Source organism: Lipophrys pholis, assembly GCF_963383615.2.
Source record: "Lipophrys pholis genome assembly, chromosome: 17".
In the NCBI taxonomy this organism is placed as follows: domain Eukaryota; kingdom Metazoa; phylum Chordata; class Actinopteri; order Blenniiformes; family Blenniidae; genus Lipophrys; species Lipophrys pholis.
The window spans coordinates 6,249,029-6,268,738 of NC_137643.1; the positions used below are offsets into that span (position 1 = coordinate 6,249,029).

General features: G+C 43.1%; 1 protein-coding gene across 8 annotated transcripts in view; it reads left to right on the forward strand.

Moving 5' to 3' along the window:
* pleca (plectin a) overlaps window positions 1-19,710 on the forward strand; it is a 97,142-nt gene that overhangs the window by 41,565 nt on the left and 35,867 nt on the right. For 2 of the 8 annotated variants that reach the window (XM_080484901.1, XM_080484903.1), the window contains exons 1-2: window positions 6,693-7,038; window positions 18,420-18,481. In XM_080484901.1, coding sequence (XP_080341027.1) covers window positions 6,936-7,038; window positions 18,420-18,481 — 165 coding nt within the window. In that variant the 5' untranslated portion in view covers window positions 6,693-6,935. Of the gene's footprint in view, window positions 1-3,724; window positions 4,065-6,692; window positions 7,039-10,812; window positions 11,084-16,356; window positions 16,742-18,419; window positions 18,482-19,710 lie in introns of those variants that run through there. The other 6 variants (XM_080484898.1, XM_080484899.1, XM_080484904.1 and 3 more) reach the window with 5 other exon arrangements.

Below are 19,710 nucleotides of genomic sequence, written 5' to 3' on the forward strand. Positions count from 1 at the left end.
AGTCCGTGCAGGGCAACTACCAGATGTGCTTCTAACTCGTGTTACCTAAAGAATAATAGTTAATCCATGCAGCTGTCGGAGGCGGTGGGAGTTGATGGGATATGTAAGGAAAAACTCGAGGGGAAAAAAAGTCACCATCCCCTGCAAACATTTTTCCAAACCTCCTGTTTGTATTTTTAACCCTCTGGGCAGCTGCAGTGCTGCTGGACTCCATGATGCTTTCCACCGTCAGTCAGAAGATGGTGAGTAACAGCAGCTTGAACAACGGCACAATTGTCTGCTCCTTTGGGAAGAGAAACGACTTTATGGTTTTCCATTTAGGTTTGGCTGGGTTCCTTGTGTCAACCGAAGGAGAAAGAAGGGAGACCAGAGATTATAGTGCGTGACCTTTAGGTTTAGTCCAAAAGACGCAGTGGGAAGAATTAGTTCCAGTATATTACATTATGCACCTTCAGCAGTTTGAATAAGTGCTGTTTTCTATATATAAAACCATACATTTATTCAAACCAAAATGTTAGGAGAACCCAACACAGGTTTCCTTGTCCTGTGTTCTTCTTGTGTGTTTGGTAGTTTCCCCATCAGGCCTGTTGATGGTTAGACGCCGGTCATCTCTGCTGCCTATCTTCATGTTCTATCTGTCAACTCCCTTCCTCCTCCTCATGCATTCAACCTGGTTGTACAAGTGGCGCATGAGCCTCAAACACTGAGATTGTCTGTAGATGAAGAGACTTAAATCGACCATTATTTTCTGGCGATTTATGGTAAAACTGTTTCTGCCTGCTTTGAGCAGCAAGCAAATATGTAAATATTTTCCTCCACTTATGACTTTGCATAAGAATTCTAAGACAATCCTCCCCCACTGTGGCCATTGAACCCGTAGTCTTATCAACGTGTCCAGCCTCTCCTCTGGTGTAGAAATCTGACGGAGGAGCTTGACAAGAAGCAGAAGGCTGAGAAGATCTGGAACGACTTCGCAGGTTGGAGTTTCCTCCTCCCGCTCTGCTTTCCTCCTCTGTTGGCCGCTGTAGAGCTTATCGAAACGTTGCTATGGGCACGGCTACTGTTTTGGAGGGCGAGATAACGATAATTGGTTCTTCTAATGGTGTGCGTGATGGTCTTGTCAGTTTCCATATGGCCAAATAATAACAAACTGCCAATTAGGTGTCATTTTACTGGGTTGTTTCCATGAGCAGTAAATTGATTTAGTTGAGTTTAACTGAATCTGTTGCTAATCTAAAGCACATAAATCAGACAAACCTACAATTTCAACAGGATTTAAAAAGGTTTTATATTTAGTTTTTATTCAACTCAACATAACTAAACTCTATAAAAAGATACATCATGATTGCACTTGTGTGTAACAATAAACACCGAGCCAGTATTTCTGTGCAGGTTTATTGTCTCTCTCTTTCTTTAGGCTCAAATAGAACATATAGGCTCAGCTCCACGTTGTATATAATGTATTTAGTGTAGCTTTTTATGCTTTGGATTTGCTCCTTGAAACCAGTGATTTCCATCTTAAAAATGTTTAGATATTCACTGAAACTTGACCGCCGTGCCCCTCGTTCATGCCTCTGCTGTTTCTGACAGACTGAGACTAGCAATCAGTGGTGCTATATGGATTTTCCATGTGAGTACAGACGCACAGAGCAGGCAGCTATCCTGAAGTATTTATAGTCTAAATACTGAGTCTACAATGCACATGTCCAAGTGAGTTAGCAGCCCACCATCACAGTTTCTCTGTGCTTTATATAATTGTAGATTAGTTCTGGTTCTAGATAGGAATATAAAGAAATACACATACATAAGACAAGGTCTGATTTGTTGAGATCTTAATATCAGCTTGAAAATCAGAAGTTAATATTGTATGGTGTGAAATTCAGCATAAAATTGCTTATTTTCCAAACGTACAAGACACTTTTTTTTTCTCTGGGATTGTACTGCATCTACAGAATATACATTTTGAACATGCACATAGTTTATTCTGCCATCTGCTGGGGAACGTGCGATCAACTTTATAGGCCGGCTTTATTCGTCATTCACATTTAAAACCATAAGGTTGTGTACACAAAAGAATAAGACTTTGTTCACCGGTGTTGTAGATGCTATTCTGTTCGTATTAATCACTATATTAAGATGTATGCAAGATTTATTGCGGTCAATATTTTCATCATCTCATCACATTGACCAGAGAATACGTTTTGTGTGAGGCTGATGAAACTCGTTGCGTCTGCATCATTTGAAACGACCAGCCTCTACCTTACCATGCTGTCTGCCGGGGAACTTTTCCACCGTCAGGAGTGATACGTGACTCAGCAGAGACTGGGAAATGTGAGCCACACTCAGCTTTTCCTGCCCGTGTCTCCAGAAGAAGGGCAAAGCAACGAAATCCGGATGAGAACATCTGCTGCCAGTTGCCACCTTTCATCTGCCCCCTTAGTTCAGCCCAGCCTTCATTGAACAGAAACTCCAACATTTAAAAAGACCATACTGTACTTGAATTGAATTGGCCACAGCAGAGCACAGAGCCAGAGATCTGCTGCTCCACACCGCACTACTATATGTTGAATTATTCACTTAGTGAGGAGAAATCGGCACAAATCCACTTGTGCCGCGATGGAAATGAAATTTTCTAGAGACTTCATGGAGGCTTTGATTCAACACGGCCAAGGTAGGAAGCTTTTTTAAAGTCGGGACAGTTCTGTCTTCTTACCAAAAGGTGTCAGCATAGAAATGCTTTCTGCCGGGTCTGAGTTTGTGCAAAAGGACCACAGAGGATGAAGCAGGTTTGGGCGTGTCTCTCACTGTCAGTGTATCAGATAACAACGGAGGATAGAGCTTTGTCTGAGATTAATCTAACACAGGCCTTCTTAAGAGTGTTTTCCAACAAGTTAAACATTTCGTGTCCGGTTTATTCTGATCACAGGACAACTGCAAGTGCTTATTTGGAGAAGAAGTGTGAAGAAAATTACAGTTTATAACTTTACAGTGGAGACCTTGAGCTTCGACACCACCCACGCTGCCTTGGCGGTGTCTGGGATCATGTTTCCTGCTGTTAAAAGCAGAGGGGTGTGGGCTGCAGCAAGGCCCCTCACTGGCTGGCACACATCTCTCCTTGCACAAAATAGTAATTCAGGAGTAATGCACGGCTGCACAGATAACACAATTAAAGATAAACCGTGTGTGTTCCCTGCAAAAGATGTTCTATTTGACTTTTGTCTGCATGTATTTATAATTGATTTCAGTACAAATACATTTTTTTGACAGTGAAAAAAGTGAAAAATTCATCCTCGACTATCTTAAATGCTCAAGTTATACACAAACCAAATTAAGAGTTTCAACTAGCCCTGGGTTAATATTGGTTTACGCACTATTCAGCACAGCTATGTTATAATAAGATTAGAAAAAAGGACTCAAAAGTAGAATTATATTCAACAACGCTGCCATTGTATCGCACTGTGTTAATGTTTCCAATATGTTGATGCAAAATGTCCTCTATCTCTCCGTCTGAGCATTAAATCAAAGTCAGAGCTGCTGTGGTCACTGAGGCTCATCCATATCCTGTATATGTCGGGGCAATGACTTGACGTCTCCAGCTTTTTCCTTTTTCTTTTTTTAATGACTTCCACAGAGAAGCCTTTGTTATGGTAGCTTGCTGGCAAAAATCATGTTTTCCGCTCTTTGTCTGAAATCCTGTTAAAAAATGTGTCCCTGGGAGGTTCTGGAGCATTGCGCCTGGACTCAGTCCAGCGCTCGTCAGAAAACCACCAGGCATGAGATGCAGTTTCCACTGAGGAAAGCCTCTTGAATTAAATCAAACTCGCAACGCCGTCTACTTTTTTTTTCTTCTTTTTTTGCTTCCCCGCCGTGCCTCCGCTTCTCCTCTTTTCCTTTTTTTTCCCCTCACTCCTTCTGCACGCCCCCCTGGTTCTGATCAGCACACAATGTCGTGAGGTCAGCTCTGACTCCCTGGCAGTTCTCTATTTTCTCTAAAAGTCGGAAAGACGGTTCAGAGAGGATGAACCGGTGCTGCTGCTGTTTCTGTCTACGACGCCCTCGCCTGGGTAGGTGTGATTTATTTTGTCAGAAATATACATGTTTGGACTCTTCATTATGCACTTGAGGATGCTGCAGTAGAAGTACACTATGCAGAAATGAATTTCTTGCGATACGCATGGCATCTGAGGACACTGCCACTCCCAGCACCGGAATTGTTTTTGAAGCTTGTGAGATTAGAAGCATCTCTGGCATTCCTGTCGTTCCTCACTTGACTCTACCTTTGCTGGTGGGGAAATGCTTTTAAGCAACGATTGAGACAATTTAACTTCTCCTACGATGTGAAATGTGTTACTATAATGCCTGCGCGGGAGTATGTAAAGTATGCATCACAATATGGGAATGGTTGAGCAGGACGCACATACCATGTGAGGAAAGTGGGAGTGAGCTGGCTCCTCCCATGAAGGAGGGGTGGAATTAATTTACTCCAGACGTCCGTTTTATTCCCCTTGCTCAATCTTCTCGGACTTTATTAGCCAAATTCTTCTGCCGGTTTCTGAGTCTTTTGGGATTTGGTCAATGTTTTGAAACCGGGATCATATAAGGTCTCACAATCCACTGCCAGTTCTTCAGACCCACCTAAAGTGACCAATCTCCTCTTTATTGCAAGTTCACTCTGGCTTCTGATTTTGGCAGTCGGAGGCTGTGTTAACCCTTTCGTTGCCAAGAGATTGTGTTTGGTAGCTTCTGAGCATTTCTTCAAAAACGATAAGTGATGCAGCAAATCTTTTCCTTGCGATTGTGACACGTTTGATCAAATGTTCCACGCGCATAAAACTGTAGAAAAATAAGTCAAATTGCTGTTGTGATAACTAATGTTAAATATAGATGTGTTTCAGTTCATATATTGGAATGGACTTAGCGACAACTTAAAATTGTGTAAATTTCAATTGTACTTCTGAAATAATGAATGGTTACAATGAAAAATGATTGAAATCAGAAATGATTCGGAAGAATAACTTAGAGTAAGTTTTTTTTTTTTTTTCTTCTTTTGTGTTACTTCTGCTAGGATTCGTTTTTTTTCTCTTGTATCACTGGTGTCCTGGGTAACTTTATGGATTTTTAAGGGCTAGGCCTTGAAGCCTTGGTTTCAGCCTATACCCATTTCGGCGACAGAAATTGTGAAAAAGAAAAAAAAAAAATGTGTGCATGAACTTTGAAGCACTATAAACTGAATGCACAAAATTACATCTTTGCACTGCAACTGTAACCAAAATAAACCATTCATTCATCCATTCACTCATTCATTCATGAGTTGAACTTTTTATTTTTTTTTACTTTTGAATTGGTAAATGTGAGTAACCTGTAAAGGGTTAAATGCTTTCAATCAACTCTGCCCAAACTTATAATAGTGTATTTCAGCCGGCACAAGGCCTGAACATCACAGGACTCTTCTGACTCTTCCTCTTTCTATAGATTGACCCCCGTGCACGTACCAAAGGTCTAGGCTGCGTCGTCTATTTTCGCCTGCTTTTATGGAGCCGGGGCGGCGTGCGACATTGCAATGCTGTAAATGTGCGATGGTGACACCGGCCTTGGTGTTGGGTTTCTGAGCGGCTGGCAGCGCACCAGCTAATAATCCTCCACCGGTGTTCTAACAACAGAAACACTGGCGGTGACATCTCAGCCTGCAGCGACGGGCTCGTGATGCAAACGAGGTATTTTTGCACCAACGGATTTCTGTTTGGAGTTGATATAGAGTGCAAAAAGGTGTGTTGCCCCTTTTGCGTTGCAAGAAAAGTGAAGCGTTCACAGAAGAATTCACTCGTTAACGCGTGGTGACAGCAGACCCTTGTAATTACGGCAGGTTGACAAGGTTCAACAGGTCTAAGACGTTCAGTCAGTGTGAAGCAGCTCAAAACGTTTTACCTGAAGACTTTCTCAGGGGTCTAACCACAGGTCTGGTGTGCAACAGAAACAAAAAGCACTTTATGATTTAGAGGGTAGAAATGCAGTTGCTGGTAAAACAGAATCCAGTTCAAAAAAAGATTCTGGGAAACAAATGTACAATTGTGGTACCGTCCAAGCATAAGGTAGCAATTAGGGGAACACAGTGGAGTTACATAAAGGCTTGATAGCGAGTGTGGTATTATACGAGAGGGAAAAATTAAATAGAGAGGCATGGCTTCAATATAAATATTTGGAAAAAGAGGAAGGGGCTGTCCTTGGACGGTCTATGACTCATTCACCGCAGTGGAAAATGAGCTTCAGAATGTAAAAGGAAATCTTATAGAGTGAGTGAGTTGGAAACTTTGACTCAAGGTGGATCTCTCTTCGTTTGTTTCTTATCAAAGCTGACCCGAGTGTGTAAGTGTGTGTGTGTCACACACAACAGCCTCATATATTATTAACTGCTGCAGCAGGACTGCAGCGAGCGAGGAGAGCCAATCCCAGTAGGGCAAAACCAGTGGAGTCACTTGAGCTGTGGAAGAGGGCAAAACTTATTTTTAACTACGTCAGAGTTGTGAAGTCGCTTGTGCTTGGAGGCTTTTGACTCATTTGGAGATCAGTGCAACTTTAGACAACAGACAGGAGTGAATATTGACAATAAAGAGGCATTGTTGGAGTAAAGTACAGAGGAAAGGGGGAGGGAGGGAGAGACTGAGCGAGAGATCAGCCACTTCTGCGAGAGGACTGAGTCACCGAGGAGAGAGAGCAGCGGGAGGGGTGCGCCCTCGCTCTTCTGCCTCTTTTAAAAGTCACGGACAACTTGGCTGCAGCGCTCGTTTTAAAGTCCGGGGATGGCACCACACCCCTAGGCGCTCCCCCCCCTACTCCTCCTCCTCCTGCCCAACACTCCCCCTCACCTTTCACCCCCCTCGCCCCAGCCCTCCCACCTGTCTTCACAGCCTGGGACTCTCCACTTTGTACCAGGCCCGATGCCGGCAAGCCCCCCTGGAAATGTGTTCCCAGCCCTGGTGGTTGTGGGACACATTGTTACCTTAATCGTTGTTTGGCAGTTGAGAATACGCAAGAAGCAAGGTAAGAGAGTCTTGAACGCTCGAGTTAAGTAGGTCTTTTCTGTTCAGATACTTTCTTGCCGGTACGTCCTCATCCGCCGTCTCTGCTCTCACTCGTCTTGTGTGTTTTCATGGCGCTCACTCCTCTCTCTCTCTCTCTCTACCTCACTGCCCCCCTCTTTTCCCTCACTCTCTCGGCTTCCTGTGGTGTGGAGATGTTGCGTTAACCCTGTAAGTGCTGACTCAGATGTAATGACGTAGGGAGTGCTGGACTATTCTTGTGGGTGTTTTGGATTTCTCATTCACACCCCGTCTCCAGGTTCACCTCTCTTCCGGGTTTTACTTCACCTTCAGGCTTTTTAAACTCTTTGTCTCTGCAGAGAGCTGGCCCGACTTGTGTTTTTCCTTAGAGTTTAAGCTCCTGGCTATTCATAGTGCTCTCCTTAAGCCTTCGTCACCTGTGTATTGTTAATAGGCTTGTTCGACCTGTTACTTCTTCTAAGATCTTGGCATAGTTTTTCATTGTTAAACCTCCCAGACTCCCGATGCCAGAGGGGGTAAAAAACATTAGACAATGTGACCCGACTGTGCAGCCTGAAGGTTACCTGCAGCCATCGGTGGTTTTAATGTCACAGGAACGTCAGACGGGCTCATCATGCTGTTGACACAGCTCGTCCGACTGGTGGCTGTCAAGCCCGGCTCTGCAGGTGACGCACCTGCAGGCAAATTAAAGGATCTCTTCCTGATAGTGTGCAAAAGGGAGCATTTTGTGAAGATATGAGAAACCTGTTTGGCCACAGTCACTTTGGTTAAAAAAACAATGAGACAACCTTCAACAACTCGAATGGAACTAAACTCAATTAGCATACAAGTGCACTGATATTTGTTTTTATACTTGTTTTGATGTTTTGCCAAACTTAAGACATAGTATAACTTTTGACTCCCACCTGTCTGAGCGGTGTTGTAAACGGACACACCTTGAGTGTATATGAGGAATTTTCATGTTTCTGCCTTTGCTATGGTTTGATAAATGACTTTTAAAGTCGTGGCAAGAACCGAAAAAACAGTTTTTCTTTAGAAACGAAGGTAACTTATGCAGGGAGCTGATGTGCGCACATCTTCACAAACGGAGTGCAGATTCAAAAATAAATCTGTTTATCTATCGGTGCAGTTTGACAACACGTGTTCTGTAACCTGCATGCAGCTGAAGCGCTGATCAAAGGGCTGTTGCGTGGAGTCGTCGTTTGGCCGGGAACCTGTGGGCAAACACTGCGTTGCAAAACTGGGCCATGCATTATCTCCACCTTCTGTCAATATCTCGTTCATTCGCTTTTGAGGAGATGTGCTTTCAGCTCATCGTTTGCCGCAGTGCAGACGAGGTTACACCCTGTACATCAGCAACGATCACGTTCCCTCTTCCCAAATGTCTGCCACTGCATTTGTGATGTAACTCGAACAGAGGAAGGACTTGTCACGATCGATTTCAATCCGTCTGGATGTGTGATCATTGTTTACATCACCGGTTCAATAGAAACTAAACATGTAGAGGCGAGGTAAAAGGTCCTACTTGTGTAAGTTGACCTATTGTTTGCTGGAGCAAAGGTGCCTTTGGCGGGAGGGAAGGCGAAAGTAGGTAAAGGGGATTTTACCCAGTGCCAGGTTTAAAAAAAGCTCAGTGAGCAGCACACGAGGCTGAAGGTAGTAAACTCGACACTGAGGACGGTGGACTGTGTATCCTGGATACAGTCATAACAAACGCTCATGCTGATCCTCAGACCCTTAAAGGAATCCCGGTGCCGTATGGCCGCACAGATGAGTGACGAGTCATTATGTGTCTCTGTAAATCATGAACCATTATCAGTTGTGTTGGCAGCTTCTCTTGGTTTTGACCTTCCTATAACAGGCTTTGATAACATCTCTTGTTTTCGGAGATTTCCGCTAATTATTTAGTTTCAAAGTCTCTAAAGGCTCACAGGATTAAAAAGCACCACAATACCAGCCGTAGCGCCGAGTATGGCTGAGGCTTTTAGGAAGCCACACCCAAGGCAGCAGTGTTCATGGAGGACCCTGCAGATTTAACGGCCATGTCTGCCTAAACCGCAGGCTTCATGTAGCACACAGTGGGCTGGGGTTTAGGTTTTGGCTGGTAGTGTGCAGCTGTGACTCACTTTCCTGCCGCCTTTTACTGAGACAGTAATAACACACTGATGAGGAAGGACAGCCAACCCCCCCCCCCCCCCCCCCCTCTGCTTTAACTACAAAGTGAAAAAAAACATGATGTTTTTCAAGGACACCAAACATTGCAGAATAATGCACACCCACCATGTCCCTACATGCCCTTCACAATACCCAATGTAACTTAAAGCTTGACAGTGGTAAACACCGCACTGGGAGCTTGTTAGGTCATACAAACAATACAACACTGTGTTCATACGTTAAAGGGGGAACCCCACTGCAGCGACCATGACTCCTGGACATGTTATGTGAAAATATTTGAAATAATTTGGGATTTCCATTCAATGATCTGCACACAAACATCTCATATTAATCCAATGGTTACTCTGTTTTATCAAATGTATTGTTTGAGTCATTAATAGACTATTTTGTGCTAAGGTTTTGGAAGGTTGTACTTTATACGTGCCACAAAGATTGAATAAGGCGAACTAACACAGATTTGTTTTGATCCAGATAAGCAGGTGCATTCCTCATTAAGATTATTTATCACTTTGAATTTGGGCATTTACAGACACACACCTGTTCACACCCATGTGTTTAAAATGTCACTTTCAGTTCAGTTGTGTGCCAAAAGTGGGGATATATAAGTTATGTTTTTAGATGAAACTTTGCAGGTGTTTGTTCACACTGGAATGGTACATTTATTATTAGTTTTAAAGCTTTTAACGTTTGCATTCACAACCTATTGATATTATCACATTATTTAATTTTATGTTTTCCCCTCAATTATTTTGTACAAGATAATAAAAATACAAAAACAGGTCAAAAATTATTAGTGAATTGAAAATATTTGTTTGCACTACAATAACTGCCACCCTTATTTTGTGGCAAAAACTGGTTGAAAAAAAATGAGCAGATGTTTGCATTGGAAAGTTTTTGCACTACTTCGCTGAGGTCTTAAAGCCACATTGTACTGACAAACCACTCCCCTCCAGTAAAACTGATTTAACGGCCATGATAACGATTGTATTCACGGTAAACAGCATTTAGGAGCGCCATGTACGGCATGTACATGCTCAGTTAAAGTGAAATACTTCACAAAGAAGCCAAAGAAAGAAAACATGACTCCCCTGTCAGAGATTATTTATGACCCACAGCTGCTGAGAAAAAAGAGGGAATGTGAAACAGGGAAATCTTAAATATGTCAAGCCTGCACTCTGTCCTGTGAGCGGTCACTGCCCTCCGCCAGACAATAAAACGAGCGTTCCTCTTTCTGTCAGTTCGACCAGCGCGTCCTGCCTCAAGTTATTCTGGTTTCTGTTTTGCATTTTGGGGGCCTGCGGCGTTATGCAACCGTGGGAGAGATATCGCGCCTGCTAAAATTGGGAACATGGCGTGTACTAGTTTCCAGCAGTGTATACAGCTCTCGTGTGTATTTCAGGGACGTCCATATCAGTATTATGGCGCTCCGCGCATGAAGGCGACAGCAGAGGAGCAGGATGGAGCAGCCGCGCGTTCTCCTCTCCGCTTCATCTCACTGAACGACTCTGAAGTGGGCCGGGCTTGAGACAACAGTGTCTTGCAATCTGACACGACCCTTTTTTTCCTCCTCCATGTGGCTCTCGGTAGAGTGGAGGGGAAAGTTTTGAGGGCTGGAAGCGGCAGCCACACACGCGAGGCATTTCTGGAGGGGGCGTTTTCGAGCGACTCCAGCACGCTGTGCGTTTTTACGCACACCAGGATGGCCGGAGCGGAGGAAACTATGCGGGCTGCCCCGCCGTCCTGGTACGGCGGGATGGAGCTGGAATACGCGTATCGACGAAATAATTACATCCACGAAATGAGCTGTGGGGAAGTGGGCTCTCATCTCTACAGCCGAATGTGCTGCGCAGGTAGGTCCGCTCCGCTGCGCTGCGCGCAACACGGCGCGCTCCACCGCCGTCTCTCTCCATCTCGCCGGCAGCGGTAATAGGAGGAGGCTCGGGCTGGGAGGGGCTGATGGGGTGCTGATGGTGATGGCGTTAACCTTTTCCTTTCCTCCACCCCTCCATACAACAAGCCCCGAGGGCCAAAACAGTCGGCGAGCGGGTCTTTTCACTTTGTTGGTTCTTTTGTTGAAGTGCAAACAAAGACAATGTTGACTTCTCATTTGTTCACCTGCAACTGAGTAGATCTAAAAAATTTTTTAAAAAACACCTGTCTGCCTCCAGCTTCCCCAATGCGTTGAATGTTAGTTTTGGCTCTTTTTAATCCTTAAATGGATTCATTAATTTATAAAAAATAAATAAACAAAAAAACTTATAACACTAAATAAAATGCTTTATTCCTAATATATAGTTTTCTATAAAAAAATTAAAATTATGTGTCCATTTTAAGATGTTTGCCAAACTTGTTTTTACTTTATGATGGTTTTTCCAGTAGAAATCTCAATGTTACAGTTTGGGAAATTCCCACTTTGATGTTTGGAAAGCTCGCATGACAACAAAGAACAGACAAGTCGTACCAGCAAGAGTCTGGTGTAATCCCCGTATGAAACAGCACAGCAATGATATGTCATTTTGAAAGTCAATTTTGTTTGTAGACTTAACATGTACAGATGTATTGTTCCCATTTTAAGCATGTAACTTTACTCACCACATGTTGGCTAAAATGTACTACAGCTTATTGTAGGAAGGTTTGACAATGTTTTATGACAGGAAACTGTTTGTTGCCTTCTCATTTCTTAACATGATAACTTATGCTGATATTTTAATACACGCTTCCTTTTCCTACAGTCGGAGCGGGAAGCTCAGAGAGAGAATAGTCGAAGTGAATGGAAACTTTCCTTCGTGTTTGTTTACAGACTTGAAAACTCCCTCTGAGTGTGTGACAAATGCTGCCCGGAATTCTTTTCATTTTTTATTTTAATTTTTTTTCAAAGCCTTGCAGAGGTTTTCGGTCCTGAACGGCTGAGACTCTCAGCTTCGGTGTGTGTTGCTGCTGCCTCGTCATGGCAACCTTTACACAAACCAGCCTTCCCATAGTTAAAAGTGATTGGTCGTAGCTGTGTGTAAACATTGCTCAGCCCCTCGTGACCTCGGGCTGGCTTCACAGGAGTCTCGGCTGCCATTAGAGATTCAGCACAAAAGGAGGTTATCGGCTACCTGTTGACATTTAAAAGGATCTTAGTAAAGTATAAATAAAAAGCTTTGAAAGGTCCAAGGCTTTATTGCTGGAGCCTCTCCACCAACAGAGGGAGACAAACGGTGCAGAGCAATGAGCTTTTCTTCTTCTCAGACTGACTTCAGCTGTCACACCTGAACTCCATAAATCCCATAATCACACCCGTCTCGTATTTATGTAACCGCAAGATTGTAAGCACCATGTGGGGCTAATTACATGTGTTTTTACACACAAAGTGTGGAAAGTATTCCTGTATTGCAAACGTGCGCTGGAGCGATCTGCTCCTATTATGTGAAAACTCAACTTGATGTACAACTCTAGAGGACAGTATTTGTTTTTTTTATTGTATTTGTTTTAATCAGTCATCTCTCCCTCCACCTATCTTCTTTTCACCACCTGCTTTAGTTAAATTCCATTAAGCTTTAATAACACACAGAGCCATCATGTTCTGTGACAGCCCTGCGTGCTTCTGTGACAATTTCATCACCAGCCTCGGGTTGGACCTGCCCCATAATGCCCTGGGCTTTCCTTTCCTCACCTTGGCATGGTTCCTCCGACATACCATCGTCCCTCCATCACAAAGCCCATCAGAACCTGCAGGCCAGATGATGAGCTGTGTTGGTTCGCATTCCTGTCGTTTGTTGGATCGACGCTGCGTGCCGTCACTCGCACATACCGAGGGGGTGTTTTTTTTTTTTTTTTTTTTTTTTTTTTTTATCACCGAGAGGCGGCTCCCCCTGTCTGTGAGGAGGGTGGGCGCGCCTTTCCCAGGAATGCCGAGACCTTCACGCTACTGATGCAAACCTGTCAGCATAAAACCCTTATCAGCTCTGGCGGCTCTGATTTATCTCCACACAATCCACACACTGCTGCTCTGTGTGTACTGGACAATGGCTGATTGGAGCAATCATAAAAAAAATCACCAGACAAAAAAAAAACCTCCTGTTCTTTACCTTGCTGTTAAATGTAAATATCTGAGTTACTTATTTGGCAATGTTGAATTACATACAAACAAATGAAGGACTTTGCACAATGTGATTTTGCAGCACAACCCATGCAAGCAGATGCAGAAATGCATTAATTCAAAAGATAACATTCTGCTGGCGAATATGTGCAGCTTCAATGCACAAGTGTGCAGATAAATACTCTTCCCCCTTCAAATGTTCTGGATCTTCTTTCCAACCCCGATGTGGCAAATTCCACACCTTCTGGTCGTGCAGTAAATCTAATAGTATTTTGCAGATTTTTAGAGATCCTCGCAAATCCATGAGCACTTTATTGGTGTTGTTTCAAATAATGATTGGCTTTGCTAGTAACGTTCGCCACGCCACAGCCTTTAGGTTTCTTTGAAGGCCTGCAGGAGGTGTGTAGCTCCTTTCACTTTTCAGGTCCCAACAAGCCACTTCCCTCTATAAGCATCCAAAAAATGTCTTCTCTCTGCAGTTGTACGTATGTCAGTAATGGCACGCAAAATTGATGTTCCTGCAGACGAAAGGTGCTGCAGGTATTTAGGTGTTATGTGCACATATATGTGGAGTTGCGAGGCTGGAGTCCATCCAAAGTCTCTGTGTTGCAGGACCTCGGACAGTAGCTGTTTAAATGGATGTTTGCATGGAAATGGATGCAAACACTCCTCATTATACACACAGACGCACACTGTTTAGTCCTTCCACACAAAACTACAACGGCTGCTTTGTGTCTGGGATCATTTTCTGCAGCAGCTTAAAGACTCTCAAGAGTTTTTGAAAGCCGATCCTTTTTCCAGTTTGAGGTCTTGAAGTGGCCCAAAAGATGATTGGAGGCTCATCTAAGAAAACAAGTCCAACTGCTGAATTCTCTCTTATAGACAAAATCCCTTTATTTAAAAAAAAAAAAAAAAGAAAAAGAAAAAAAAAGTCTGCTCAGTCTTATTGACGGATAAAAAGCCTTCAGTCTCTTTCTAATCATGTCCAGATGGAAGCAAGCGTTCAAGCTTGTGGTTTATCTGGTGATTGTCCGCGGTGAGATGCGGCTGAGGGCGTTTGTTCTGCAGACTCCCTGCTTGGCTCTGTGTTTCGGGAAACAGACGTCTCATTGAGTCTCGGAGATGCTGTGCGACACGTCCCGCCTCCGACCACACACTGACGACTGATGGCTTCGGCCTGTTGGAGTTCATTTGGGGTTATTAAGCTCCACTGCTTTGTTTCTGTACAGTCTGGAATTGAATTGGAGAATGCTCCATTTTGTAGATTAACGGTTCTGGAAACCAAGCTCTGTGCGGTTTGATGTTAAACTGCAGATTTAAATGAAGCCCGGTATCTTAAATGTCCTTCTTTTGTTACCAATTTAAGTTCACGAGGGCAAGATTGCTGTTTAACGAGACATCCAATTGTTATTGGAAGACCAATTTAAGTTTTTCCAAATAAAAGTTTTCTCGGTTTTGAATATAAACTGAAACTTAACAAACAAGACTATGTGAATTTTCTAGTGTATTTTAGTTGTCTTCCCAATTCCAAATGGTTTTCTGAGTTGAGGCGTTGGAACTCAAAAATTCCTGTCCCCTTAAACTTAACCATCTTTACATTTCCATATCTCAACACGTAGTTTGACATGTTTATGCTCAGCATTAGCGAACACAAGAACCCGTTTTCCTGGATGCATTAATAGAATTTTCCATCTAGCGATTTTGTGATCAACGCTCACGCTCGATTTTTCCAAGGGAGTGGCGTCACTCAGAGTTGAAATATTGTGCTCCCAAACAACTGGAGCGCAGCATTATTCTGATTATTGAGTTTTGTAGAGTTACATCATTTTCCATTCCCGTACTTTTAGTCATGAAATGGACACATTTGATACAACGCAGGAGTTCACTTCTAGGAAACGGCTTTTATTGGTAATGCAATTTTCAGTTAAAAGTGGATGAGAAACAATTCAGCGTGAACTCAATTAGTCTGAGGTCAGGGCTGAAAATAATCACAACAATGGTCCCATCTGTTTCTGAAAACTAGAATCCATCCGTCTTCTGTACTTCTTTATTCAGCTCAGGGTCATGTGGGGCTGGAGGAGAACCCAGCTGACAGCGGGCGGTGCAGGACACACCCTGAGCAGGTCACAGTCCATCACAAGACACACAAACACGCACCCACACACACACTAGAGAAAAAAACAATACACTCCAAATGCATGTGGGAGGAAACTGTAAGTGCCAAGAGAAGCACATACATGCACAGGGAGAACATGAAGAATCCAAAGCTCATAAGCAAACAAAGAAAAAGGAAATATGGAAAAAGGAAAGAAGTATAATCCTAATTTCATTTCCTCAACATGACTTATTTATTTATGTCTCAAACGTTCTATTTCATATTCAAGAATATTCTTACACATATTATCAATAGACACCCAAATAAAGAACATTAAAGGAATTCCATGCGTCTGTAATTACACTTCATAAACGGGTTAACCAGGTTAATAAACATGTTACTGTCTGGAGTAAATGATCGATGATTATGTTAATGTAACTGTTTTCACGAGTGCTACCTGTATTGTGCTGATGTGACTTAAAAAAAAAAATTGAATTGCATTACATACATTTTATCTGGATGAACATTGTTAGGACATCAGAAAAACTAGGTGGAATTTACAGCAGCAAAAGGTGGAGAATTAAGGTGGAAAAACGCCTCGTTTTTTGCCTGGAGTTTCCCCATAAGTGAATGTTCCTCTTGTCGTCTACAAAGACCAAATCATGTGAGAATGGTTTTGAATATTTGCAATACAAAGCGTGTTTTCTTAGAGCTTGTTCAAGTGTGTTAAAGCAGCACATCACTTTCAGAGCGACTAAAGATGCAAAACAAAGTCGGAGTCACATAAGCCTTGTAATGTAATCCCCTCGGCGGCCTGTTTTAGTTGGGTGCTGGGCTGTTTTTTTTTAGTTTTTGCAGAGGTGTGATGTGGTGGGTGGGGTGTGGGTGCAGATATCAGGGCCGGGCCACAGGAGGAGGAGAGTCTCCCCTCTTGTACTTGCAGAGCACTCTGTCATGATGAATGACTGCTTCTGACATCGTCGCCCGCAGGCAGGCATTTTGCAAGAGGTGGTGAAGAAGAAAAAAAAAAAACCCTGAATGTCAGAGATAGCAAAGGGGGGACGATCAGGAACTGAATCGGTGGCTTGGACACTCCCACTTAGCTCCTCTAAACTGTGCAGCAGTGTTTCAGAAAACAGCGAGAAGTCTTGAAGGTAGAAAACAAGCGAACCCCGCAGAGGCTTGTGTTTTGGTTTGGATGAGCTGATAGCAGCGTGAGGATGGAGCACAGATTCAGGACCTACTCCTCTGACAGTACGGGCAGTGACGGGGTCTTCCTGGAAGAATCCTACTACCAGGGGATCCTCAAGTCCATGGATCACAAGAAAGGTAGAGTTTGTTGCGCTTCTGTTTGTTTCGGTGTTTTAGCATTTTGTACTGACGTGGAAATTCAACGGGTGAGTCTGAGAGTTTAGATTCAAATCGTATCATTTTCATATTTGCTCAGAGTCCAGCTCTGACTGCAGTGGTCTGCTGCCTCCCTTTTAATCGAATGGGCCACACCCCTTTATGTGTCACTTCTTTTCCTCTTTTTATTGGTCAGCTGCTCCGACTCCCCAAACAGAACAAACCTCGGATTTTTTTTTTTTTTCAAGGGCACTTTGAAAAAAGTAAAAAAAAAAAAAAAAAAAAAGTAAAAAATCCCACTCAATATATTGAGGAACAATGAAAATGAATATTTTGAAGTGCTTATTGCTAAATTCCACACCAGATTGAAATGTTTCTGGCCAAATATTTGACCTGCCTCACTTCTCTGAAAGCACAATTTTTTTTATTTCTTTTTTTTTTTTTTTTTTAATATCTACCACTTTATCTACTTCTTGTGTTTCTGCTGCTTCAGGCTAAAAACAATGAGCCAGCCAACCTGATATTTGTCAGCGGGATCAGGGACGTTTGCTTCGTCATGCTGGTGTGAGTTTTGCAGCTTTTAGCGCCTCATGCCATTCCTCACATTGTGTTTCGTGTCCTGAGCAGAGGGCACACGAGTTAACGTGAAAAACTAAATTAATTCCTGTTTCATTCACACTGTGCCTTTGAGAGAAAAAAAGAAAAAACGCAGCAGAAATACTATTTCTCCTTTTTGATTCATTTCACTTCTCTGTTTTTGACGCAGGAAACAGACATCAGAGTGTCGATGAGTCATTGCCAAAATGCCAACCTAAAAAAAAAAAAAAGGCGCCACACGACATCATTTTCTTTGGTTTCTCTGTTCCGTCTTCATCTGATTGTATCTGTTTCACAAGCTTTAATCTCAGATCAGTAAATCGACAAACATAATGACTTTCCTCCTGATTCCATTTCCCTTTTTTTCCACAATCCTCGCCTATAGAAGCCGAATGTTAGTCGGCGATTGTTCGGTGGTTTAATCCACAAAGTCGCTGTTTGCTTCATAAATCTTTGCCGAACGGAGTGTGGAGGACCTGCTGGTATGTGACATTCTTCTTCTGAATAATCAGAGAATGAAATCTAAGCCAAAACAGCAACAGTTCACAAGGTGGAACATGTTTCAGCAGAGATGCGGAGCTGAGCGGACGCCTGCGGAATTTTAGTTGTCGTACTAAACACAAACAGGAAGACATTCCTCTCTGACTCCTGCAGCATCTTTTTGTCTCCTGGGAAACATTAATGAGTGATGTTTGGATTAGTTTAATCAAGGTGGTACAGTGGATCGTCTTCCAGTCCCAGGGTTGGCGGTTTGATCCCCGACGTTGGTCCTAATAGTTTCCCTGTTGGCGTGTGTGAATGGATGATTGTGGCTGACCTCTTGAACACAATGCACATTATGATTAAAGTCCATTCATCAACTTGAGCTTCATTTATTTTCCCCTGAAGGGATTTGCAGGAATCGTTCTGGTGAACAAGGCTGGACAAACACATTCACACCTGCTCTGATTCACACTTTTCTTTCATTGCTGCTGGAAGGTTCGGTGTTTGTGGAAATAATCGATTTGTAGTGAACACAATGTGCACGTCCTGTTGATTGAGCAGAGCTTCTGTCTCTCCACAGACGAACGGGATCGAGTTCAGAAAAAGACCTTCACAAAATGGGTCAACAAACATTTGATAAAGGTAAGATCCCATTCTGGCAACTCATTCGTTCTTACATCGGATTTCACTTGAAAAGTTCACCACGCTAATAAAAATGTGTACTTCCTCCCACGTGGTGCATTAAAACTAAAAAGGGGGGGTAGCATGTTGTCCTTAAATCACCCTCAAGGTTCTACTGTTGTCGTGAAAGTCCTGCAGTTTCTTCCGTTTGAATCTCAAGTCACACTTTTCTTTCTGACACGATTGAAACTTCCCGCACGAGATCTTCACCTGAACGCAACGCTGAGTAGATGCACAGGCAAGCTCACGCTGCAAAACACAAGCAGACCTTCGAAAGAGTGAAGCGATTGGGAAACGGTTAAAGACGTTGTGCCAATCGCCTCTCTTGAGTTTTTAAAAAAAAAAAAAACACCCGTGCCATTTGAGTTCACCACATACGTGTGAGGGAGTGAGTCACGAACACCTGGTCTCGCTTAGGCTGGCGCTCTGCGGCCGCGGCACACTCAGGTTTCACATCTGGGACCCAGACACAATGTCGGGGGGGGGGGGGGGGGGGTGTTTCTCAGGGCTCTGCAGGGGAACAGGAACCTTCTACTTCCACAACCCAACATGTGTCTGCCAATGTTAAATGAGTCTGCAGCGGCAGTAACAAATATATTTTGATATACAGAAATAAAAGCTTGTTTGAGTTTGTATTTGTCTTAAAATCCCCCAAAAGTCCATTTTTAAGGGTTTGTGTGTTAAAGATGCACCACCCATGTGTTTCCCACTATGTGTCCTGAACTATGAAAACGCTGGTTTACATGCAGAGTAATTATAATATCATAATGTACTTCCTTTAACTCGACTTGCAGTTTTGCCTTTGGCCATTCCTCCAGCCGACGGATGATTCATATGTTATGATACAGTGAAAAAGAAAACCGCTTCAAACTGCAGAAACCCAAAAGACAGTCGCATGTTAGCATTTTAAAAGTTTAATAAGCAAATATCCAGTGATTTTATGTCACAGATGAAAATCTGCTTTTAATGTTCTGCTCGTTTTCTTTTTTTTTTTTTTAACCCGCTGCCATGCTTTCAATTTGCTTGTTTAGCCAACAAAGCCTTAAGATATTTCACGAACTCTAAGTCATTTACCCAAAAGGGGCCAAAGGGGGGCGAGAGGTTAGAGAAGCAAGTTTGCGACGTGGGAAGTTCCCTGGTTTGAATCCCGCAGGTCAGCCTGAACTCCTCACTGCCGTCATGAAGAGCAT